This window comes from Tamandua tetradactyla, chromosome 4 (genome assembly GCF_023851605.1).
Source record: "Tamandua tetradactyla isolate mTamTet1 chromosome 4, mTamTet1.pri, whole genome shotgun sequence".
Taxonomy (NCBI): Eukaryota; Metazoa; Chordata; class Mammalia; order Pilosa; family Myrmecophagidae; genus Tamandua; species Tamandua tetradactyla.
Window position 1 is genome coordinate 193,923,951 of NC_135330.1, and position 25,592 is coordinate 193,949,542.

Sequence of the window (25,592 nt, forward strand, 5' to 3'; positions counted from 1 at the left end):
CCCTGGCGGGGCTCTGCCTTTACGGGTCTACAGCAGCAGAGCGCATCTGTAAACGCTGTAGCTTCGGTACATGTTTATCACCAACAGAGCTCAGGGCCGCGTTTACCCCCCGCCACCCCGCTTCGGCACGTCCCGTCCCAGCCCACCCCACCCCGCCCCGCCCTCAGCCCACAACCTCCCGGCGCCCTCGGCGCTGGTCCCTGGGGACCGCAGGCGTGGGAGCCCCGGCCGCGTGCCATTCCCTCCCGGCGCCCGCGCCCCGCTTCGTACCTCGCCCGGAAGGACGCACTTCCGGCGGATGTGAGGGGGGCGGGCCACGGAAACGGAAGTGAGCGGCGGGCCGGCTGACGGTAACGGGGCCGAGAGGCGGTGTGAACAGCGGGTTAAAGATGGTGAGTGGGCCCGCTGCTGCCCTGGCTCCTGGCGGCGTGGGGTTCAGGCCCCGCAGGATCCCGCGGCCGCCTCCCAGCCCGTCCCGCGCGGTGGTGGGGGGATGGGGCAGGCCTCGGGCGCCATAATCTGCCGAGTCACGGCGTTGGGGGAGGCCCGGGCGGCCCACGAGCTGGTCCCGCGAGCGGCGGGGTTCGGCTTTATGCCCTTCCCTCGCGCCTTCTCCCGGTCGCGCCTGCCGCGCTTCAGTTCCTCCAGCAGAAGCCGGCCACTTCCCCTTAGGTGGAAAGGGCGAGGCCGAAAGTGCAACAGCTTACCGGGGGTGACGTCGCTGACCACCCTTTCCCTGAGGGGATAACCTATGGGAGCCCTGAGACCTCAGACTCCCAACCCAGCCTTGGGCCCCTGCCCTGCAGCCGGAGTGGGAGGCAAAGGGCTTTGGTGTGATGAGCGTTTCGGAACTGCCTTGATAAATAACTGCACAACTGTAGGCCGCATTTGTGTAACTTCAGCTGCACATTTGTGAGGGCTTAGAGGATACCATCCGTGGTTCTTCCTGTTGAGAAGAAAAATCAAACAGTTGCTTCCCTCCCTTTGTCAGTGTCGTTAGTGCATCGCTCTCTTTAAACGGAAAACAAGGAGAAACTGAGAGACTTGACAGTTGTGACCTTTGGAAAAGACTCTTGAATTACCACTGCCACTGACTAATGTCAGTACTGTTGGGCCATCCAAATCTAGAACGCTTTTGTTAGTAAATGGTAATCGTTTTAAAGAAGTCTCAAATTGTGATTGATGGTACATAAATTTTCATACATTTGTTCTTTGCTAGTTTATTAGAAACAGCAGTACTGATATTTTATGGAAGGAAAATTGGAATAATGATAAGGTTAGAACCCAGAGACCAGAATTCCACTTTTCCTCTGTTATTTTACAATAAAGTGGTGTAGCAGGAAGAGAATGTTTATATAGGGAAGTAACAGATGCTTTGGGAAAGGTACAAACAGTTCTAGTCCTGAAGATGTTCACCTACGTGGTACTGATAAGTAAGTAAACGGTCCATTGAGATCATTTGAATTGCTTGCAGTCATTAGTATAGCCCACATTAGACTGCAGGCTAGATTTTTTTCCCCCTGATCCACCATGACTTCTTTGAAAGTTGAAATCTGTGAAGGTCCTTGAGTTGCAGGCTGAGGACTGTTCTTAAAGGCTTAATTCTTCAGACCAGACATTGAGCCAAGTACTGGTTTGGTATAGGGGAGGTTGTGTTTTAGGAAACCTTGATACATGGAAAGACCGAAGAAGCTAGAGGCGGCAAGACCCAGAAGCATGCTGTTGGAGTTACCCGAGTGTGAGACTCAAGTGGTAGATTGAGGAAACCTGAGACAGAATGAAGTGCCTGACCAAATACATATGCTAGTTAGTGGAGAAAACCCGTTTAAGCAAGCTGAGTTCTTTAAAATAGTGTAAGACTAAACCAATTATCTGCAGCTGTTTTACATTATTCTTCAGAATTGCCAGGTGTATTGCACTTGAACGAGTAATTTAAAGTCAACATTTGTACTTTACTTGTTCTAACACTTAATCACATTTTATTTGCTTATTTAATGTATCTCCGTTAGGCTAAACCCTAGGAGATAGACTTGTATTTTCTGCACCTAGCATAATACTTGACACATAATGGTAGAGGCATAATAAATACTTTTTAATGAAAGTTTCACACTATGAATGCACAGGATGACAAGACATCAGTACCAAATGCACTGTGAGTCTTTTGCTTTTTTTTTTGTTTGTTTTATACTTTTATCCTGATTAGATATATATATATATTTTTTATAGGTGGTACCCTCCTCTTCTAGAAACCAAATTTTCTGAAATTCTTTGTTAGCTTCTGTCACCACTTTCTTTTAGCTATTGTCCATTGTTAAGCCATTTCACTGTTCTCCTTCCTTGTCCCTAAGGAGTGGTTTTCCTCAACTTTCTTCATTCTGTGCTAATCATTCTCCATAGACAACCTAGGGAAGAAATCTTTCTGAAGAAAGCAAATTTGATCATGCCATAACCCTTCAGAGGTGCTCTTTCAACTTCAGAATAAAACTCAATTTCTTTGCATGTAAGCTTTTCACTTTCTAACCTTTACTTCTGCTTCTTTCATACATGTGTTTAGTCAGTCATTTCAGACTACTTGTAGGTTATTCATTTGTTTTCATATCTTTGTATATGTTCTTTCTTTTTTCCTGCTTCAGAGATTATCCCAAGACCTTTTCCCAACTCCATCCCCACCCCAAAACTTGGTATAATATTGTATCCCTCTAGTGTAATACTTAAGGCGTATCATTTTCCAGACTGTTTGAGAGCGGAGGCCCTGTCATTTCTCTCTCTCCAGTGTTCAGTTTTTTTTACATAAGTATTATGTGTGCGGTTTGTTTTTGTTTTTGTTTTTAATTAGTGAATGGTTTAATGGTGTTTCTTTGTGTTGTAGAATGCCAGAGGACTTGGATCTCAGCTAAAGGACAGTATTCCAGTTACTGAACTTTCAGCAAGTGGCCCTTTTGAAAGTCAAGATCTTCTTCGGAAAGGGTAAATGGGAGTTTTGACATTTACTTTGTTGGTAGTAAAATGTTTTTGTGAATTATTTTTTACAGTATTCTTTAAATATTTTGATATGCCATAAGTGTATATTTAATTTGGGAGATATTAAGTAATATACCTTGGCTCTGGGGCGGGGCTGTTGGGGAAGAGTCTTAGATCTGTAGTGCAAGAAGCATCTTAACAGAGTTGTGGTTAGGAACCCTCTTAGGTTAAGTACCCGGTAGTGTGATTTGGCGGGGTTCTTGTTTTGGTAACTGATAACTTGGAGAGCCAACTACTTCCTTCTTGCAGGAAGGATTGCAGCAAGTTCTTCTCTTTGAAACACACCAAGGCATAGCCCTTAAGACCAGGAATTACCTGGGTTTGCATCTCGGCTCTGCTCTTTACTAGATGTATTCTTTTGGGCAGGTTACTTAATTGCTCTATTCTGAGTCCTTATCTATAAAATGGGGCTAATAGTGTACATCTCCTTTTGAGGAATAAATGAATTGCAAATGAAAAATTGAACAGTCCCTGGCATTAGTAAGCATTCAGTAAGTGTTAACTGCCTTTGCTGTTCTTTTTAAACTAGAGCACAGTTATGGCCTTCTTTTGATTTCCTTTATGCTCCTGTATGTTTGGGTCTCAGTATATGGTTCTAGTCTTTTCCTTGGCAGGTAGCTTTTCTGCATAATCAAAAGAGATACTAGCCTTCTCTTTATATACACTCTGTTTTGAATTTTGCCTCTAATTTTCAGGTGTTTACTCTTACTGTATTAGAAAGGTGCTGTAATGTTGGTGTCTGATGACAGACATAATGCCTCTTTATAGACTTCTCATTTTATAATATGAGATGCAGTATAGAACTTTTGATGTTGGTAATATAATTTGATTTGTAGTATAGTCAGATTCAGAGGTGAGCTACTAACCAAGTCTTAATGATTTTCTTTTCTCCTAGAAATGCTCCTCTTTCTTTTTTCCTGGTTATATGTTAAGATTGCCCTAAGTAGGATCATTTTGAATTGTGTTCTTAATGATATTCAATAAATGATTGTTGCAGAAGTTCCAAGGTTTCTTTCCTCTCGAATCCTGGTTCAGACAATAAGCTAGCCAATTTTAAATATACAGAGTGTTAAAGACCACTGACATGGTTCTAATGTACCTGAATAGCACTTTGTACCTAGTAAGTATTCTGTAAGTGCTAAACAAACTTATTCAATGTGTGTTTATTGAAGAAATGTCAAATATACATTAGACCTGGAGAGAAGAGGCTTAAAATAGCTTTTTACAGTGCAAGAAAATCTCATTACTAATACGCAGAGTAATATGTATAAACATTTTAATTAAATTTCTTCTAGATACTTGGCAACCGCATTTTTTGAAGGGTTCTTCCTTATGAATTCAAGTCTCTGACCACCAATACCTGTAATTGATACATTTAAAAATAATTGTCATACAGTAAATTTGACTTTTTTCTTTTGGTGTATGGTTCTGTGAATTTTAATACATGTGAAGGTTCCTTTAACCACCTCCACAACAAGGATATAGAACAGTTCCATCAATCCCCAAAACTTTCCTCTTGCTAATGCATATAGTCACAGTCTTGATCAATGAAATGTTGATCTTTGTGTATTAAGTCTCTCCAATTTAAATGTTTATTTTCAGATTTCCTTGTGTGAAAAATGAACTTTTGCCCAGTCATCCTCTTGAATTATCAGAAAAGAATGTAAGTTTAAGTTCCTGTAACTTTATTTTTATATCCTAATACAAAATACTTTTAGTAGAACTTTGCGGTTTTATTTTATTAAAACAATGCTGGTAGTGAGGATTCAACCGTGAAGAATATGAGGCCTTACTTCCAATATCTCTGTGGGATATGCTTTCAAATTGTCCTGCTCCACCAAAGCTCCCTTTCCACACATGCTGCTCTGTCTTCTTTTTTATGGGCATTTCTTAAGATTGTTCTTTATCTATCCATTCCTCTCAGTATTTTTTCATTTTATGATCCCGTTTTCTTTTATCATATATTTTCTCCCTGCCAGTTTTGCTGTTGACCTTCAAGTCCACACGTCTAGCTTGGGCCTCCTTTTCAGGCCTTGCATCTCTAAGTTACTGAGGGAAATATCCACTTGCTGGGCACAATGGGTACATAGGTGAATATGATACAGGCCCCTTCCATAAGGAGCTTAAAATTTAATGAAGAAGACAAGCAGTGTGTAAGCTTCATAAAATGCTACTAGAAGACCAAGGATGGGGGAGCCATCTGCAGTTAGAGTATTTGGGAAGTTTTGTAGAGCAGGGAATATATGAACAGTTTTAGAGTAGTGTTTACAGGTGAATAGGTAGGGAAGGGTCACTCCCAAACGAGGGTGTAGCATGTGCAGATGTTCTGAAGGCGACAATAAAGCGTTTTCAAATATACATTTAGTGCAAGAAGAGGAAGGAGTTATCTTCCTACATGAGGAAGATGATGTAGTGCTGTCCAGTTAACAGAAAGCTGACCTATTCCACTTTTTTGTTCCCTTCCTCTTTAGCAAGGGGTGATCTTTCTATAGGAATAGAACAGATAAGGTAATTAGGAAATTGAAATTCAATTTAGAAGAGAAAATATGGGAGTTCTTAGTTGCTTTAAGTGCATTCAGGTTTCAGGCTCAGAAGTTGACATCCTAGAGTATAGGCTTAGAAACTGTAAGTATCATTATAAAACCATGGTTGGTCATTTTTGAGAAATGCTAGGGCAAGTGAAAATTGTCTGTAAGCTGGACATGAGTATATATTCCACTTTTCTGAAAGATAGCTAAGTAAAAAGTACACTGACTGTGGTAGTGTTGATTCTTCACACTTTTGGAGCAGACTGTTAAGTATTTGACTGCGGCATTGGTAAAGCCACATTGTGATGACCCAGCAACTGGACAAGCACATAGCAAATTACTTAATTCACTCTTACCATATTACTAGATAGGTAAAGCAAGTCATCAAATTATTTGACAAAAGCTAAGCTTCAGGTTATGATAGTAGATTATGGGCTGAATGAGAGTACTTAGTGTTGAATAAATTGTTTTGGATAAGTCTGTACCTAGAGAGTATTGATTAAGTTATTGCCTGTTCATAGGGAATATTTTGGTAGAGTATTTTGGGCTTCTAGATTTAGTAAGTGTTTTTCCAATTCTTAAAGGAGAAACAATAGAAAGACTAAATCAGGTTTTTGGAAGAAAAAAGAGCTGGTTCGGACAGCTCATCTTGATAAGTAAGTGAACTACATTGCAGATGATACAATTGACCAAAATACTAGAACAAAAATTCAAGAAAATCATATAAAAGTAAATGCGGTTTTGCATTTAGGCTCAGAATTAGGCACATTCAGATGTAGTTAACTTGGATTGCTACCTAAAACATGAGGATTTTAATTGACTGTATGTATGCTCAATATAAATCAGGTTACTTTGGCTACTAATGTAGTCTTTTGCTTTATTGATGATAAGCTGGGACCCAAATCAAAGGAGATTAGTGTCTTTTCTATGCATCAATCTGGCCACTAGACTTGGAATATTGGTTCAGTTTGGAGCAATACATGTTAAGAGAAACTTGGGCAAATCTAAGTGAGACTGGCCAGGATGGTGCAGAGTCTAAAAATTTCATTGATCTTTTGAGACTCACATCTACCGCCTCTGTGCATTCTTAATCACTTAATCAGGTAATGATAATGTCTTCTCTCCTGAAATTCTGCAACACTTAATATCTATTATTAATCTTTTAGTTTGGCTTGTGTAGTTGAATGGCATAGATTTAAATTCTTGGCACTACTCTTACTATCTAAGTAAACTTTAGCTAGTTGCTTAGTCTCTCTTTCAGTCTTAGTTTGCTTATCAGTAAAGTGGAGTTAGTGGAGCCCATCCTCACGGAACTCTTGAAAAGACTGAATGAAATGACGCCTGTAAAGCCTTTGGCACATGGCCAGCCTGTACTAGCTCTCTGAGGCCTTCAATGGTATGATAGAAGATGACCATCTTCATCTCGAGTCAGTGGTTCTTTTTTTTTTTTTTTTAATTAATTAAAAAAAGAATTAACAAAACAATTAGAAATCATTCCATTCTACATGTACAATCAGTAATTCTTAATAACATCACAGAGTTGCATATTCATCATTTCTTAGTACATTTGCATCGATTTAGAAAAAGAAATAAAAAGACAACAGAATAAGAATTAAAACAATAATAGAAAGAAAAAAAAACAAAAAACCTATACCTCACATGCAACTTCATTCAGTGTTTTAACATAATTGCATTACAATTGGGTAGTATTGTGTTGTCCATTTCTGAGTTTTTATATCCAGTCCCGTTGTACAGTCTGTATCCCTTCAGCTCCAATTACCCCTTCTCTTTTTTTTTTCTAATTAACGGAAAAAAAGAAATTAACCCAACATTTAGAAATCATACCATTCTACATATGCAATCAGTAATTCTTAACATCCTCACATAGATGCATGATCATCATTTCTTAGTACATTTGCATCGGTTTAGAAGAACTAGCAACATAACCGAAAAAGATATAGAATGTTAATATAGAGAAAAAAATAAAAGTAATAATAGTAAAATCAAAACAAAACAAAAACCTATAGCTCAGATGCAGTTTCATTCAGTGTTTTAACACGATTACTTTACAATTAGGTATTATTGTGCTGTCCATTTTTGAGTTTTTGTATCTAGTCCTGTTACACCGTCTGTATCCCTTCAACTCCAATTGCCCATTATCTTACCCTGTTTCTAACTCCTGCTGAACTCTGTTACCAATGACATATTCCAAATTTATTCTCGAATGTCTGTTCACATCAGTGGGGCCATACAGTATTTGTCCTTTAGTTTTTGGCTAGACTCACTCAGCATAATGTTCTCTAGGTCCATCCATGTTATTACATGCTTCATAAGTTTATCCTGTCCTAAAGCTGCATAGTATTCCATCGTATGTATATACCACAGTTTGTTTAGCCACTCTTCTGTTGATGGACATTTTGGCTGTTTCCATCTCTTTGCAATTGTAAATAACGCTGCTATAAACATTGGTGTGCAAATGTCCGTTTGTGTCTTTGCCCTTAAGTCCTTTGAGTAGATACCTAGCAATGGTATTGCTGGGTCGTATGGCAATTCTATATTCAGCTTTTTGAGGAACCGCCAAACTGCCTTCCACAGTGGTTGCACCCTTTGACATTCCCACCAACAGTGGATAAGTGTGCCTCTTTCTCCGCATCCTCTCCAGCACTTGTCATTTTCTGTTTTGTTGATAATGGCCATTCTGGTGGGTGTGAGATGATATCTCATTGTGGTTTTGATTTGCATTTCTCTAATGGCCAGGGACATTGAGCATCTCTTCATGTGCCTCTTGGCCATCCGTATTTCTTCTTCTGGTAGGTGTCTGTTCAAGTCTTTTTCCCATTTTGTAATTGGGTTGGCTGTCTTTTTGTTGTTGAGTTGAACAATCTCTTTATATATTCTGGATACTAGACCTTTATCTGATATGTCGTTTCCAAATATTGTCTCCCATTGTGTAGGCTGTCTTTCTACTTTCTTGATGAAGTTCTCTGATGCACAAAAGTGTTTAATTTTGAGGAGCTCCCATTTATTTATTTCCTTCTTCAGTGTTCTTGCTTTAGGTTTAAGGTCCATAAAACCACCTCCAGTTGTAAGATCCATAAGATATCTCCCAACATTTTCCTCTAACTGTTTTATGGTCTTAGACCTAATGTTTAGATCTTTGATCCATTTTGAGTTAACTTTTGTATAGGGTGTGAGAGATGGGTCTTCTTTCATTCTTTTGCATATGGATATCCAGTTCTCTAGGCACCATTTATTGAAGAGACTGTTCTGTCCCAGGTGAGTTGGCTTGACTGCCTTATCAAAGATCAAATGTCCATAGATGAGAGGGTCTATATCTGAGCACTCTATTCGATTCTGTTGGTCGATATATCTATCTTTATGCCAATACCATGCTGTTTTGACCACTGTGGCTTCATAATATGCCTTAAAGTCAGGCAGCGCGAGACCTCCAGCTTCGTTTTTTTTCCTCAAGATGTTTTTAGCAATTCGGGGCACCCTGCCCTTCCAGATAAATTTGCTTATTGGTTTTTCTATTTCTGAAAAATAAGTTGTTGGGATTTTGATTGGTATTGCATTGAATCTGTAAATCAATTTAGGTAGGATTGACATCTTAACTATATTTAGTCTTCCAATCCATGAACATGGTATGCCCTTCCATCTATTTAGGTCTTCTGTGATTTCTTTTAACAGTTTTTTGTAGTTTTCTTTGTATAGGTTTTTTGTCTCTTTAGTTAAATATATTCCTAGGTATTTTATTCTTTCAGTTGCAATTGTAAATGGGATTCGTTTCTTGATTTCCCCCTCAGCTTGTTCATTACTAGTGTATAGAAAAGCTACAGATTTTTGAATGTTGATCTTGTAACCTGCTACTTTGCTGTACTCATTTATTAGCTCTAGTAGTTTTGCTGTGGATTTTTCAGGGTTTTCGACGTATAGTATCATATCGTCTGCAAACAGTGATAGTTTTACTTCTTCCTTTCCAATTTTGATGCCTTGTATTTCTTTTTCTTGTCTAATTGCTCTGGCTAGAACCTCCAACGCGATGTTGAATAACAGTGGTGATAGTGGACATCCTTGTCTTGTTCCTGATCTTAGGAGGAAAGTTTTCAATTTTTCCCCATTGAGGATGATATTAGCTGTGGGTTTTTCATATATTCCCTCTATCATTTTAAGGAAGTTCCCTTGTATTCCTATCTTTTGAAGTGTTTTCAACAGGAAAGGATGTTGAATCTTGTCAGATGCCTTCTCTGCATCAATTGAGATGATCATGTGATTTTTCTGCTTTGATTTGTTGATGTGCTGTATTACATTAATTGATTTTCTTATGTTGAACCATCCTTGCATACCTGGGATGAATCCTACTTGGTTATAATGTATAATTCTTTTAATGTGTTGTTGGATACGATTTGCTAGAATTTTATTGAGGATTTTTGCATCTGTATTCATTAGAGAGATTGGTCTGTAGTTTTCTTTTTTTGTAATATCTTTGCCTGGTTTTGGTATGAGGGTGATGTTGGCTTCATAGAATGAATTAGGTAGTTTTCCCTCCACTTCGATTATTTTGAATAGTTTGAGGAGAGTTGGTACTAATTCTTTCTGGAATGTTTGATAGAATTCACATGTGAAGCCGTCTTGTCCTGGACTTTTCTTTTTAGGGAGCTTTTGAATGACTAATTCAATCTCTTTACTTGTGATTGGTTTGTTGAGGTCATCTATGTCTTCTTGAGTCAAAGTTGGTTGTTCATGTCTTTCCAGGAACCTGTCCATTTCATCTAAATTGTTGTATTTATTAGCGTAAAGTTGTTCATAGTATCCTGTTATTACCTCCTTTATTTCTGTAAGGTCAGTAGTTATGTCTCCTCTTCCATTTCTGATCTTATTTATTTGCATCCTCTCTCTTCTTCTTTTTGTCAATCTTGATAAGGGCCCATCAATCTTATTGGTTTTCTCATAGAACCAACTTCTGGTTTTATTGATTTTCTCTATTGTTTTCAATTTCATTTATTTCTGCTCTAATCTTTGTTATTTCTTTCCTTTTGCTTGCTTTGGGATTAGTTTGCTATTCTTTCTCCAGTTCTTCCAAGTGAACAGTTAATTCCTGCATTTTTGCCTTTTCTTCTTTTCTGATATAGGCATTTAGGGCAATAAATTTCCCTCTTAGCACTGCCTTTGCTGCATCCCATAAGTTTTGATATGTTGTGTTTTCATTTTCATTCGCCTCGAGGTATTTACTAATTTCTCTTGCAATTTCTTCTTTGACCCACTCGTTGTTTAAGAGTGTGTTGTTGAGCCTCCAGGTATTTGTGAATTTTCTGGCATTCCGCCTATTATTGATTTCCAACTTCATTCCTTTATGATCCGAGAAAGTGTTGTGTATGATTTCAATCTTTTTAAATTTGTTAAGACTTGCTTTGTGACCCAGCATATGGTCTATCTTTGAGAATGATCCATGAGCACTTGAGAAAAAGGTGTATCCTGCTGTTGTGGGATGTAATGTCCTATAAATGTCTGTTAAGTCAAGCTCATTTATAGTAATATTCAGATTCTCTATTTCTTTATTGATCCTCTGCCTAGATGTTCTGTCCATTGATGAGGGTGGTGAATTGAAGTCTCCAACTATTATGGTATATGTGTCTATTTCCCTTTTCAGTGTTTGCAGTGTATTCCTCACGTATTTTGGGGCATTCTGGTTCGGTGTGTAAATATTTATGATTGTTATGTCTTCTTGTTTAATTGTTCCTTTTATTAGTATATAGTGTCCTTCTTTGTCTCTTTTAACTGTTTATCTTTGGGTCTAAGATGTGTTTCCTGTAGACAGCATATAGAAGGATCCTGTTTTTTAATCCATTCTGCCAGTCTATGTCTTTTGATTGGGGAATTCAGTCCATTAACATTTAGAGTTATTACTGTTTGGATAATATTTTCCTCTACCATTTTGCCTTTTGTATTATATATATCATATCTGACTTTCCTTCTTTCTACACTCTTCTCCATGCCTCTCTCTTCTGTCTTTTTGTATCTGACTGTAGTGCTCCCTTTAGTATTTCTTGCAGAGCTGGTCTCTTGGTCACAAATTCTCTCAGTGACTTTTTGTCTGAGAATGTTTTAATTTCTCCCTCATTTTTGAAGGGCAATTTTGCTGGATATAGGAGTCTTGGTTGGCAATTTTTCTCTTTTCGTAATTTAAATATATCATCCCACTGTCTTCTAGCCTCCATGGTTTCTGCTGAGAAATCTACACATAGTCTTATTGGGTTTCCCTTGTATGTGATGGATCGTTTTTCTCTTGCTGCTTTCAAGATCCTCTCTTTCTCTTTGACCTCTGACATTCTAACTAGTAAGTGTCTTGGAGAACGCCTGTTTGGGTCTAATCTCTTTGGGGTGCGCTGCACTTCTTGGATCTGTAATTTTAGGTCTTCCATAAGAGTTGGGAAATTTTCAGTGATAATTTCTTCCATTAGTTTTTCTCCTCCTTTTCCCTTCTCTTCTCCTTCTGGGACACCCACAACACGTATATTTGTGCGGTTCATATTGTCCTTGAGTTCCCTGATACCCTGTTCAAATTTTTCCATTCTTTTCCCGATAGTTTCTGTTTGTTTTTGGAATTCAGATGTTCCATCCTCCAAATCACTAATTCTATCTTCTGTCTCTTTGAATCTATCATTGTAGGTATCCATTGTTTTTTCTATCTTTTCTACTTTGTCCTTCACTTCCATAAGTTCTGTGATTTGTTTTTTCAGTTTTTCTATTTCTTCTTTATGTTCAGCCCAGGTCTTCTTCATGTCCTCCCTCAATTTATCGATTTCGGTTTTGAAGAGGTTTTCCATTTCTGTTCGTATATTCAGCATTAGTTGTCTCAGCTCCTGTATCTCATTTGAACTATTGGTTAGTTCCTTTGACTGGGCCATGTTTTCAATTATTTGAGTGTGATCCATTATCTTCTGTTGGCGTCTCCGCATTTAGACAGATTTCCCTGGGTATTGGATCCAAAAGTTTGGAAGATTTTTCTGTGAAATCTCTGGGTTCTGTTTTTCTTATCCTGCCCAGTAGGTGGCGCTTGTGGCACACGTTTGTCTGCGGGTCCCACCAGTAAAAGATGCTGTGGGTCCTTTAACTTTGGAAAACCCTCGCCGTCCGGGAGGTTCGCTAGCCGAAGCAGCTTGGAAGAGTGCGAGCCGGCCGGGGTCCGAACGCAGGGAGGGTTGCTGGCTGCCGCAGCCCGGGAAAGCGCCCGTCCGAATTTCCTAGTCGGCCCGGGGCGACAAGCGTGGCTGGAGGGCGCCAGTGGCAGCGGCCCGCCCGGGAGAGTGCACGTTCCCGGGGAGTCACGGGTTTGGAAGGGGCCTCCCCCACCCGTCACCGTTTCTCCGCGGCCTGGGAATTTCCGATCCAATTCTCTCAGTTGGTCCGGTGGGCCGCGCGTGGTGTGGGCGCCAGCCGCCGCGGTTTCAGGGGACCGCCTCTCCAATTCTCCCAGCTGGCCCGGGAAGGGGGAAGGGAGTGACTCCGGCCGCTTGCCGTCCCGCCCGGTGAAGCCCGCGCGCCTCGGTGATCTCGCCTGAGCGGCTTCTCTCAGCCAGCCAGCCGTTCCAGGATGGGGTACGCTGTCTTTTTTTTCTCTTTTGTGGCTTTGGGAGCTGTTCTGTATCGTTTCTACTCCCCTAGTAGCTGTCCTGGAGAAGAAACTAAGATCCGCGCGTCTTACTAAGCCGCCATCTTCTTCTGAAGTCTCGAGTCAGTGGTTCTTAACTGGAGATGATTCTGTACCCCACGCCCCCTTCCCCAGGGGGCTTTTGTCAGTCCCTGGAGCCATTTTTGGTTGTCGCAGCTTGGGGAGAGAGACTGCTACAGGCTTCTGTTGGGCAGAGGCCAGGGATGCTGCTAAACATCCTGTAGTATATGGGATGACCTCCCATGACAAGGAGTTATCTGGCCCAGGACATCGACAGTGCTGAGGATTAAGAAACTGATCTACACATAATGCCTTCCCAACTAAATCATACCCTCCTCTAGTGTAGACTGTTTCTTTTGTTTGTTGTTTATTGCCACGGGGCCTAATTTTGTACATGGTTGCTGATCTGTAAGTATGCATTGATGGATAATTACAAAATGGGTGTGTGCCTCAGTTTATATAAATAGATGGTAATTAATATTTTAAAATTTTAACTTATGTGTGAGACTAAAGCAAAAAATGTTTATTTGGTACAAAATTTATATTTTGACTAGTGCATTTCCTAGTATAACTTATGTAGACAGCTTAATTGAACACCATAAGTATGTGGAACCTTGAGTAGGACATGAGATTTTGTTGGTTTGTCCAGAGTGATTTGAACAGTGAATAAAAAAGTATTTGCAAAGTCCCCTTTGGGAAATGGTGAGAAAGGGGGAAAATTCAACTTCCCCAAGTTGAATTCTTGATATTCTCACAAGCAGTGCAGACACCCAAAGCTATAGGCTGAGCCCCCAATCTTGGGGTTTGTTTATATGAAATTTAACCCCACAAAGGATAGGTCAAGCCTACTTAAAATTAGGCCTAAGAGTCACCCCCAAGAGAACCTCTTTTGTTGCTCAGATGTGGCGCCTCTCTCCAGCCAGCACAACAAACTTACCACCTGTCTACGTGGGACATGACTCTCAGGGGTGTGGATCTTCCTGGCAATGTGGGACAGAAATCCTAGAATGAGCTGAGACTTGGCATCAAGGAATTGAGAGAACCTTCTCGACCAAAAAGGGAAACGAGTGAAATGAGACAAAATGAAGTGTCAGTGGCCGAGAGATTCCAAACAGAGTCATGAGGTTGTCCTGGAGGTTATTCTTATGCATTAAATAGATATTACCTTGTTAGTCAAGATGTAATGGAGAGGCTGGAGGGAACTGCCTGAAGGTGTAGAGCTGTGTTCCAGTAGCTGTATTTCTTGAAGATGATTGTATAATGATACAGCTTTCACAGCGTCACTGTGTGATTTTGAAAACCTTGTGTCTCATGTTCCTTTTATCTACCTTATCAACAGATGAGTAAAACATACGGAATAAAAATAAATAATAGGGGGAAGAAATGTTAAAATAAATTTAGATTGAAATGCTAGTGATCAGTGAAAGGGAGGGGTAAGGGGTATGGTATGTATGAATTTTTTTCTGATTTATTTTTATTTCTTTTTCTGAATAGATGCAAATGTTCCAAGAAATGATCATCATGATGAATATGCAACTAATGTGATGATATTGTGAATTACTGATTATATGTGTAGAATGGAATGATCAAAAGTTAAGAATGTTTGCATTTGGTGTTTTTATGGTATTTTAAAAAAAATTTAAAAATTAATAAAAAAGAAAAAAGTTTGTATAAATTGATTTTTCACATAAAATTGTATTTATTTGTCATTATGATAACTCGGTGTTTAACGGGAACTCTTTAATTAGAACTTCAGATCATCAGTTTATTTTTTATAATAAAATGTTGCAGATTTTCCCTAAGCACCATGTGTCAGAATTTTGCTATGTCAAGCTAAAGTAATTGAAAACCATGTTAGTGGATATCTTACCTTCAAATTTCATATATATGGTCCCCAGGTCATGTCCCATGTGTGTGCTAATCTCTTAAGTTTTTTTGTTGTTGTCATTGTTTATTTTTTTAGTTTAAAATTTAAACTTTTATTTACATACCATAGTCTATCCTAAGTATACAATCAATGGCTGTTGGTATAAGCACATAGTTATGCATTTACCACCACAGCCAATATAAGAATAGTTTCATTTCTTTAAAAAATGTTCCATACCCTTTATAGCCCCCATTATTGACATTTAGCTTTAGTGTAGTGCCTTTGCTAAAATTATTAAAAGAATATTACAATATTACTATTAACTGTAAACTTTTGTTGCATTAATTGTATGTTTTCCATATCTCACCCTATTAATTTCTTGTAATAGTTATGTGTGCTTGTTGTAGTTCATGTAAGAACGTTGTTAAATTTATACAGTTAACCACTGTCATCATCCACTCTAGGTTTCACTAAGTTATACAGTCTCAGTTTTTATCCTCTAACTTTCTTTCTGGTGACGTACACGACTCTAGCCTTTGTCTTTAACTATACTCACAGCTTTGTTAATTATACATGCAGTATTGTGCTACCATTGCACAGTATTGTTCTGTCCATTATCAAACCTTTACAACCAACCTTATTAAACGTTCTCTATTCCTTGAGCATCAGTTGCCCAATCTCTGCCCTCTTTCTATCTCCTGATAACCTGTACTCTTGAATTTAACTCTCAAAGTTTGCTCATGATAGTTAGTCCATTATCAGTAAGACCATACAGTTTTCAGTAGGTTTTTGATCAGAGTGAACTCGATGACTGTTAGGAAAAAAGCTTACCTAGAGAGTATAGAGTAATAAAAATAATCACAAGCGATTATGTCACATCATAATTAACCTTTACTCTATGCACTGTTTGCTTACCGTATCCCTTAACCTTCGGAGGCATTTTGTGAAACTGTGTGTTTTAGAATCTGTGAGTCACTTATCTTTCAGTTTGCCTGAAGTTATTAAAGGAGCCATTAGACAGAAAATTCCTTCAGATTATAAATTCATTGTCTAATAATAGAAATTTCTTTGATCTTATTATCTGTGCTTGATAAAAGTATGATTCCAGAAAAAAAAGTACCCAACACAAATTGGAAAAACTTTGCAGAGTTTGATTTTTTTCTTCCCCTTGAATCAATTACCAAAAAGCCTTATAGTTTAAACATAGTTTGATTAACAGGATGGTATAATGATCTAATTGGATTTTTTAGTGAAATGCCTTGAGATATATACTTTTCATACTTAGAAATTTTGTTACTTTTCATCACTGTATATAACTTTATGCATCTGAAATTAGACATGTTCTTTGCTCTACCAGTTTTGCGGTACTTCTAATTAAAAGCACTGAAAGTATGATTATGCCTTATAAATTTACTTTTGTAATGTGAGAACAAACATTCCTTAATGATTTAGTTTTATACATGTCCATTTTTAAGTGGTAGTTTTATACTGAAGTATCCCTACATGGTGGATAAAATATAAACATAAATGTTTACAATTTATCAGAATACATTTGTAAAAATACTTTGTTTGAATTTCATTTTAAGGATATTAAAATCATTCATCTAAGTATTGTGTTACATATATGTATTATGTAACATATATATCGTAGCCAACTGTTTTGAAAGCAAAAAATGTTGAGTATAACATTTAAAGTTATGTTGTTATCTTTGGTAGTTCCAGCTCAACCAAGATAAAATGAACTTTTCCACACTGAGAAACATCCAGGGTCTGTTTGCTCCATTAAAATTGCAGATGGAATTCAAAGCAGTGCAGCAGGTAAGTTTGTGGGTCTCAGTTACCTGTGCATCCACATGTGTGCTGATATCTATTGAAAGGGCTCATCTATTTCAAGCCTTTCTCTTTCTTATCTACTACAACCTGTTCTGCTTTCCCTTTTTTTAGGATATGAACTTGATTCCTTCTTCATAGGTAAAAGGAGCCATTAGATAGAAAATTCCTTCAGATTATAAATTCATTGTCTAAGAACTTACCTGCATCGATTTTGTTATTTTTCTCCTTCTAGGGGGTTACAATGAATTTTAAATGCCTCTAGGGTACATCCAAGTAGAGGTATCTAGTAAGCAATTTTGTATAGAGCTGGCTATACCTGTGCTTATGAATAAGTTCTTGTCCTTCCAAGGTTTAAGAAACCTCCCCTGCTCCTGTGCTCTGGATCCTAGCCCATCGACTACTTCAGGGGAATTCCCTTTTGATTTGTCTGTCTCTGTAAGTGCCAATTTTGTTAGTATCCTATCTCTCCAGTCCTCTGACCCTGTTATTTCCTATCTATTCTGTGGCTTTTGTTATTTATATGCTGATGATTCCCAGGTTATAACTGTGCTCTGAACTGAGCTCTGAACATACAGGCTTCTTGAAATGCAGGCACTTCAAATTCACATGCCCAAGTACAAAATAACTCATTGTTTGTTATCCATGAACAGGTTTCTGCCTAAGGCAGATACTGGAACATCCGCTATCTCATTCCCAGCCCCTTCCTCCCAAAGTCCAGTCACGTGACTCCACTCTTTTCCATCACTATTGGTACTACATTGGTTTTCACCACTGCCTTGCTTCATCTGGATCATAGCCTTGTTGCCCCTCTAACCCATTGTACATACTCTAGCCAGAACAATCTTTGTAAAACACAAATATGATCATGTTACTTCCTTCTTAAAAATCTTACAGTGTCTCCACTTTGTCCTCAAAATGAAATCTAACTCCTTAATGTATCTCTGTTCATGAATTGACTTCTTGTTCTCCACCATATTTTCCTAAACTAATTGTGGTTTCCTTACTGATTATATTCTCCTACCTTTGCTTTTTCTGCTAGTGTGGGTTTATTTCTCTCACCTGGCCAAAGCTGTGCCTTTTTCAATAAGTTCTGTCAATTCCAGAAATTGTGTTAGCTATGTATTCTGGAAGCTGCGTTTAGGACTTTTTCTCCAAGGTTAAAGCTCTCAAAACAGCATGTTTTTTCATCAGAATAACTTGGATTGAATCTTGATTCTCCCATCTGTGAGTCTTAAGAATGTCAGTGTATTAGAGACATTTCTGGACCTCAGATTTTCTGTTGAGTTGTTTTTAATGTGCTGCATGATTATTCTGAAGATTAATGAAGTAAAAATGTTTGGCCCAAATTGTTAGCTTCCCTTTTTATTCTGTTACTCAGATTCCAACTGCATATTCTTGTATTTTGGGCCTAAACTTTTAATCTCATTTATTCCAAACTTCTTTGCCCAGAATTCTGATCCTGTTTTCCTGATCTTTGTGGTCTGGCCTTCTTATACTTTTGGAATCTTTGTCAAGATATGTAACAACTGCCTGTTCTTCCCTGCCTTTAATGCCTCCTCTGGACTATCCTCTCACCCCACGGTACTTCCCAGTCTCCTTGTTAATGGGTTTAACTCACAGACTCCTTTTTCTGTTTCTTCTTGTTCCTCTACCCTCCCCAGCACCCCCCCCCCCTTTTTTTTTTAGTCTTAACAATCTAGAAATATTTTTCCATGCTAAAAATATGAAGTAACCCAATAGGCTATTAGTAGTTGAAAACAGTTTTTTTGTCTAGACATATTTGGGTTGGGGGGAGAGAGGAGACCTGAGCATAACTGCTCCCTTAGATGCTAAACGTATGGTTATTTTAAAATTCTAGCATCATTTAGTCATTTACCACCTATTACTCTTGGTAGTCTTCTGGCAATATCCAAAATTATCTTTGTTGATTCTAATTATAATTTCTTGACACTAATAACAGGAAAATTTAAACATTTGTTTTAGCTACGTTAAAGTTTGTCCGGTGCCAAATTTGTGCCAGTCATCGCTATATACATGCTTTTTGCCATACCACACTACAGTTCTGAGAGGAAGCTTTCACCGACAAGGAAACTCCAAATGAGATGGGTCAGATGACTTGCATAGGCCACATAATTGGTAAATGCTAAAGTTGGAATTTGAATCCAGATCTGTCACCTTCCACAACCTACGCTTTCTCCACTGCATTTAGATGCCTTTCTGTAGTTTTGCATATAATGATGTTTCCTATATGCACACATCCACAAAGGTTTTACATTAATGTAGATTTAATACTTGAAGAAGGAGATTAGAATGGCATTTTGTGTTTAAAAGTTTCCATTAGAGACTCAGATCTGAATTTCTTGTTACCACTGCTGTTTTAAAGAGTCATACCTTACATTTGTACTTTGAGCAATACAAAATGGCATACAACTGACATAATCAGTTTAGAAAGTAATAATCTTACCAAGTAGGGATTTCTTTAGGAGTTTGATCACCCGTTTATTAGGAACAAGGTATGGCATTAGGCTCTGGGCATTTGTATTTCATCCAGTGGTACATACTATGGTTTGCTTGAACAGAGGCAAAGCCTCCATGTCTTTGTGGCCCTCATGGGGTTATAAAGTGTTAACAGAAGCTGCAATATCAGTATCTACGTATTTTGAGTAAAGTTATAAGGTATTTTTTAAAACTTTGGTCTAAAATATGAACTGATGTGATTTTTCACTTGTTGAATGAATATTTTTCTTAGTTTTGTAATTTTAAAAATAAAGAATGAAGAACATGAAATTAGTTTATATATTCTCTGTTTTCTCCCTTGTTCCGCCCTCCCCTCCCCCAATCTTGCCCTTTTAAACTTTTCCCAAAGGCTCAGAGGCTTCCATTTCTTCCGAGCTCAAACTTTTCACTGGATATTTTGAGGGGTAATGATGAGACTATTGGATTTGAAGATATTCTTAATGGTAGGTGTCATTCAGCATTTTTTTATGGGAACCACTGTTAGATGTACAAGGCCACAAAAGCAGAGTCCTCGTCCTCATGGATTCATTAGGATTCACTTGCACTCACTGTAAAAGATAACATTAAGTGGTAATAATTGATTGTTTAAAAGTGAAGATTATGAAATTCTGAGGTTATATTCATTTATGTAGTCATTGATTTCATGTTCATGAGTCTGTGGTTTGATGGGTGGTCTAATACAGTATTCTTATGGTAGCTAACAGTGATAGTTTCAGTATTCAGAACATTTGTGAGATGTGACTAGTTTTTAAAGCAACTAAAAAAATAAAAGGTTGCTTTAAAAAATACTGTCCTATTCTCCCCCCCCACCCTGCTCCCCACTATAATTTGTGCTTGTAAAGGTGTTTGGGTAAGAAAAGATGTCATTTTATACAAAATTCTCTGAATAGTTTTATTGTGTATGAGATAAATTACTTTAAAGTGAGAAGAATATGAGCAGCATCCTCTATTTTTTCTGGTCCCAAGGAACATAAACAAATATAATTCTGTCCATTCTGCCTCTGTTCATTATGCCCCAGTAATTCAGAAGAAATAGAAAAACCCAAAACAGTTAAATTATATTAGTTTAGCTTGGCTGCTGATGTTCTGTAAGAAAATGCCTTGGACGTGACAGAAATCTGGTGAGCCTCCTCTTCGAGAATCTTCCCTGAGGGAATTTTTTGAATGCAGGAAAACCTAGGATTCCTAAGCTTTTATTGAACTTAGGCCTGTTTAATTAGTAAAGTGATGGTTCAGGTCTGTATATTCTTATCCTTTAGTTAAAATAATGCAGTCTTCTGTAATTCTGTTTAAAGAAAAGGAGCAGTACTTTCTGTGATTCAGTCAGTCAAATCTTTATTATGTGTCAGGCACTGGACTAGGCTCTGAATATATAGAGAACAACAAAACAAACCTCTGCTCTCTAATGGGGGAGACAAACATTAAATATATAAAATACAAACTTATAATTACAAATTGTGGTTAATTCTAGCAATAAAAAGAATAAGAATACAGTTTGTTGTTGGGTTGTGAGAGGCACCTCTGGGTCAACTCATAAATTGATTCCTGGAAGATATAAATTAGTTGAGCAAAAAGCAGAGGGAAGAATATTTCAGAAGAAACAGCATGTTTGGGATCTCTGATCTGAGAGCAGCTTTGCACATTGTTGAGAACTGAAGGGTTTGAGATGAAGTTAGCCTGCCATAGTTTCATGGATGCTGGCAGGAGACAAGACTCCTAGAGACAAAAGACAGTTTGTTAACTCTCACCACGGCAGCAGCTGGGTATCAGAATTTTCATTGATTTTTGAACTTTGGTTCCCATAGGGCCGTGAAAAGAATCTCAAGTGATGTTTGTATATACAGTGTATTTCATCACAGGAGGGGAGCCCCAAGTTTAGGGCAACTGCATTTTTACAGTGGGCAGTAAGCCTGGCTGTCCTTTGTTCCTGGGGAGACACTGTATTCTCTGAGCCAATGCTGGCTTTAGAGACATCCTTGGAAACATAATACAGAGCAAAACAGTCCGTGCCTCTGTTCCCAAGATGTACAGAATTGTCTTAAAGAATTGTCTCTCAGAACGGAGGGATTTTGGAAAATGTAGAGTGGATGCAAGTGAGGTGGAAAAGCTAGACAGGGTACAGATTGAGCCAGGGCCTTGCAGTCCATAGGTCTCCTTCAGAGTACAATGGAAAGCCATGAAATAGTTTAAGTATGGGAATGATATAATATCACGTTGAGAAAGATCATTGACTTTTGGTTTACTAAAGCTGCAGAAATGAGTTGGCTTTTCAATGGGGATTTATTAGGTTACAGATTTGCAGTTTGAAGACCATGAAAATCTCCAGATTAAGGCATTAAAAGGAAGATACCTTCTTAAAGGAAAGACAGCTGGCATCAGGGGTTCCTCTGTCGATTGGGAGGGAATGTCTGCTAGTTCCTCTCTCCTCGCTTCTGGTTTCAGAATGGTTGTCTCAGTTCCTGTGGGTCCTTCTTGCTTCTCCCCAGGGTGTTTTCTTTCTTAGCTTCTCTAAGCTCTCTTGGCTCTGAGCTCTCCAAAATGTATCTCCCTTAAAGGACTCCCACCAATAGATTAAGACCCACCTTGAATGGATGGGGTCCCATCTCCATGGAAATAGTCAAATCAAAAGGTCCCTCCCAACAACAGTTCTGTCCCCACAAGACAGGATAAAAGAACATGTTTTTTCTGGGGTGCATAACAGATTCAAACCAAGCTGTCTTGTGGGCATCTTTCTTCCTCATTCCTTGCATCCTTTTGGAAACTGTGACTATTTAATATGTTATAGTATGTATTTAGGGACTCACCTTTGGGGCCTGGCATTAGCTGTTCCTTTTGCTTAGAATATTCTTTCCCCTTATTTTTTAGATCTCAACTTAAATGTCACTTCTTCAGAGAGGCCCTCCATAACTGCCCATTCTGGTGTAGTCCCATTCACTCTGTCACTTTCCCTTACAAAAGTCTTTGCTTAGCATATACCTGATATTTTTCTTGTCTGTCTTTTGTCTTCTTCCCCATGTTAAAAATAAGCTGCATGAGAATTGGGGCTTTCGGGTTATTAATTGCTGTGATCCTAGTACCTAGTTAGGTACTTGACCCATAATAAGTTCAAAACTGAATATTCTCTCTGTTTTACAGCTTAGGAAACTAAGGAGAGATTACGCAGCTAGTCTCAGGTAGCAGATTTGAACCTAAATGTGTTTCCTTTTAAAGCTTTTCCTGACCACACATTCTCCTCATCACCTGTGACCCACAGTCAGTCAGTAGCTTGAGTGAGCAGTATGAGGAGTTTGAATGAGGGAGTACTTGTTAATCTAAGCACTGTATAAAGGCCATTAGACCATGATGAAAATCCTTATATATCTCATATTTACATTTTTTAAAGTGTTGGAGATGATGAGAATTTTTCTTGCTCATTGGGGAAGTGTTTAGCCCAAAAAAATCTGTACATTTTACAAGGTGGGGAAGGGAATATGAGAAGGGTAATGGTAAAGTCAGAAACAGACTTTTGGTATACTTTTCTTGATGCTGAAAGGGGCCTTATTCGAGTTCCCTCATTTAGGGTGAGTAAACTGAGACTTGGAGAGAGGTTCAGCCAAGGTTACACCTTGGCTCCCACCATGTGCTGCCTTTGGTGCAAATGATTTACTTAATGAGCATATACTTTATCAAAGCAGTCAAAGGCTTAAAAAAATCAGAATTTAAAATAAAGTTGTAGTCATATAAATGAGTATATCATCTTCAAAACTTAGAACATTAGAACTGAAATTCATGTCTCCTGTGATCACTTAATTCTTAGCGATTGTGCCCACTCATCAAGGAAGCCACTGGGAAAAGCTTAGGAACTTTGAAACAGAACTTTTGCAGTCTTATTTTTTCTTTTTAAAGCAGTATACAGTAAAATGCACTTATCTTTAAGAGTACAGGTCTGTGAGTTTTGACAAATGTATAATTGAGTAAATACCCTAAACAAAATAAAAGGTAAGGTTTTCATTACCTCCAAAGTTCCCTTGGTTCCTTTGCAGACAAACCCCCAACCGTGTCCCCAGGAAATCACTGATCTGTTTTCTGTCACCTTAGATTAGTTTTACCTGTCCTAGATTTTCATAAGTAAAATTATTCAATTTATTACTTTTTGAGAATCTTGTTTGTTTTTGTTTTCAGATCCATCACAAAGTGAAGTAATGGGAGAACCACACTTGATGGTTGAATATAAACTTGGTTTACTGTAATACGGTTGTTCTGTTAATGAAAATAGTGACTGCATCTTGTTTATAGTTGTCTTTCTACTATAATTTGATGTACACAACATTAAAAGTACTGACACATAAAAATTTCTGCCTAAATATTATCAGTGATCGTTTGAAATTATTTCGTTGTTTGGTTTATGGCTGTGTGACAATTGAAAACACTAAAGGAAGATGATTTTAAAGCTAGTTTATAGTGGCCTTCTAAGTCTTTGAAAAATCATTGCAAATGAATATTATAAATCTGCCTGCAGGTTTTGAGTAAACCCATTTTCTAGGTATTTCATAAATTTAATTTTGAATAGTCATTACCAGTATTTGAAAGTGCAGCCTGAAATCAAGTAGCATCTTTAGAATAAATATTTGTAATTGATTTCACTGGCAACTTCAAATTAAGAATAAAATAAGGTGTTTATACTTTATTTCAGTATCATCCATTAATACTCATGAGAACATTTGTTTTATTGATAATCTTTTAAATTTCAGCCATCTTTTTATTCTTCAAGTTCAAGATTATAAGTTCAGAAATTTTGATTTTCTTCTTGTCTTCAAAGTGAAAAAGTGGTTACCAACAGGAGTATATTAAACTGTGGTTCTTACAGATTTGATATATAGTAATATTTAATATGTATTCAAGTAGTACTGTTAAAAAAAGTGAATCTCATATTCTCTTGTTCTTGCTAAATTTATATATCACAGGATGCTTAATTAAAAAATTACAACCTTCATATATACACTCACACAGTAATCTCTTACAATTTTCACCATGCTTGTGTATATGAACTTGGTACACAAAAATATTTTTGGAACATTAGTAAGTGGGTCATCTTTCACTAAAACAAAACTAATTGTACTATGTTTTAAATGTTGTGAAGTGTCAATTAAAAATGTTTTTTTCAAATTTTTGATATATGCACAATTTTCAGCAACATCTTTATTAGATTAAATCAGTGTTTTTCAAATGAAGATGAACTCCCCCACACACATACCCCCAGTATTTGAAAGTTTGACATTTTTGGTTGTCACAGCTCTCGGGGAGGCCAGAGATGATGCTGAGTATCTAACAATACATAGCACAGTTATGGTTATGTAACAATTGAAAACATTAGAGGGAGATGATTGAAAGGCATGATTAAAACAGTAGACTTTTGTGTCTATAAAACAAACTAGTTGTTAATGAAATTATAAAATCGTCTATATTGAGTTTGCTCCCCACTATTAAGAAGGACCGTCTGGTTCCAGATGTCTACAGTGCCGATAGTGACAAACCCTGAGGTAAATAAGGTTTAAAAAAGCATTGCTTGCTCCTGATTACCATTGAGATTAAATTCAAAACAGTCTTTGCCAGTGCAATATTTGCTAACCCGTTTGACACTTATGAGAGAATAGATGTAAGAAAGATTCATTAATTATCGTTTCCAGAACCGTACTCTTTCAACTGATAAAAAGTAGGAGACTTTTATACCTTAGTTGCAAGATAACAGATGCCCATCTTGACCAGTAGAGGGTACTGTAAAGTTAATGAGCATAATTTGAATGAAAAGCTGATGCTTTAAATATAGAAGTTGGTAATTCTAAATAGCTCTTAGTTTCTAATGTTTTTTTGCTTTCCCCTCTCCTTTTTCTATTTTATGTTCTTTGTACAAATACCAGCTGTTCTCATCCCTGCCTGCACACACTTAGGAATCACTTGGAAACCTTTTGAAGGAATATTGATATCAGGGTTTGACTCCTAGAAATTCGAATTTGACTAGTTTGGGATGGGTCCCAGGGAGGGTATTTTTGAAAAGCTTTTAAGGGTTGAGAATCTTTGATTTATATCTTCCTCTCTCTTTGTGTGCTTTTGCCTTAGGGACGTTTGTTAGCTTGGGTTCGTTCTTTAGGTATACCTCAGAGCTAAAAAAGTTGAC

The 25,592-nt window shown here is 37.9% G+C and overlaps 1 protein-coding gene and 1 long non-coding RNA gene across 2 annotated transcripts in view; one reads left to right on the forward strand and one right to left on the reverse strand.

Annotated features, from left to right (window-relative positions):
• The window catches only part of LOC143681695 (uncharacterized), a 37,394-nt gene extending 36,961 nt beyond the window's left edge, over nucleotides 1-433 (reverse strand). Inside the window, exon 1 of the long non-coding RNA XR_013174785.1 lies at nucleotides 271-433. This is a non-coding gene — a long non-coding RNA (uncharacterized LOC143681695). The remainder of the gene's footprint in view (nucleotides 1-270) is intronic.
• Nucleotides 277-23,786, forward strand: POMP (proteasome maturation protein). The gene is made up of 6 exons (XM_077158943.1): nucleotides 277-392; nucleotides 2,870-2,967; nucleotides 4,624-4,684; nucleotides 16,805-16,906; nucleotides 19,788-19,881; nucleotides 23,600-23,786. The coding sequence occupies exons 1-6, from the start codon at nucleotides 390-392 to the stop codon at nucleotides 23,665-23,667; spliced, it is 426 nt and encodes a 141-aa protein (XP_077015058.1). The 5' UTR covers nucleotides 277-389; the 3' UTR covers nucleotides 23,668-23,786.
• The last annotated feature ends 1,806 nt before the right edge of the window (nucleotides 23,787-25,592 follow it).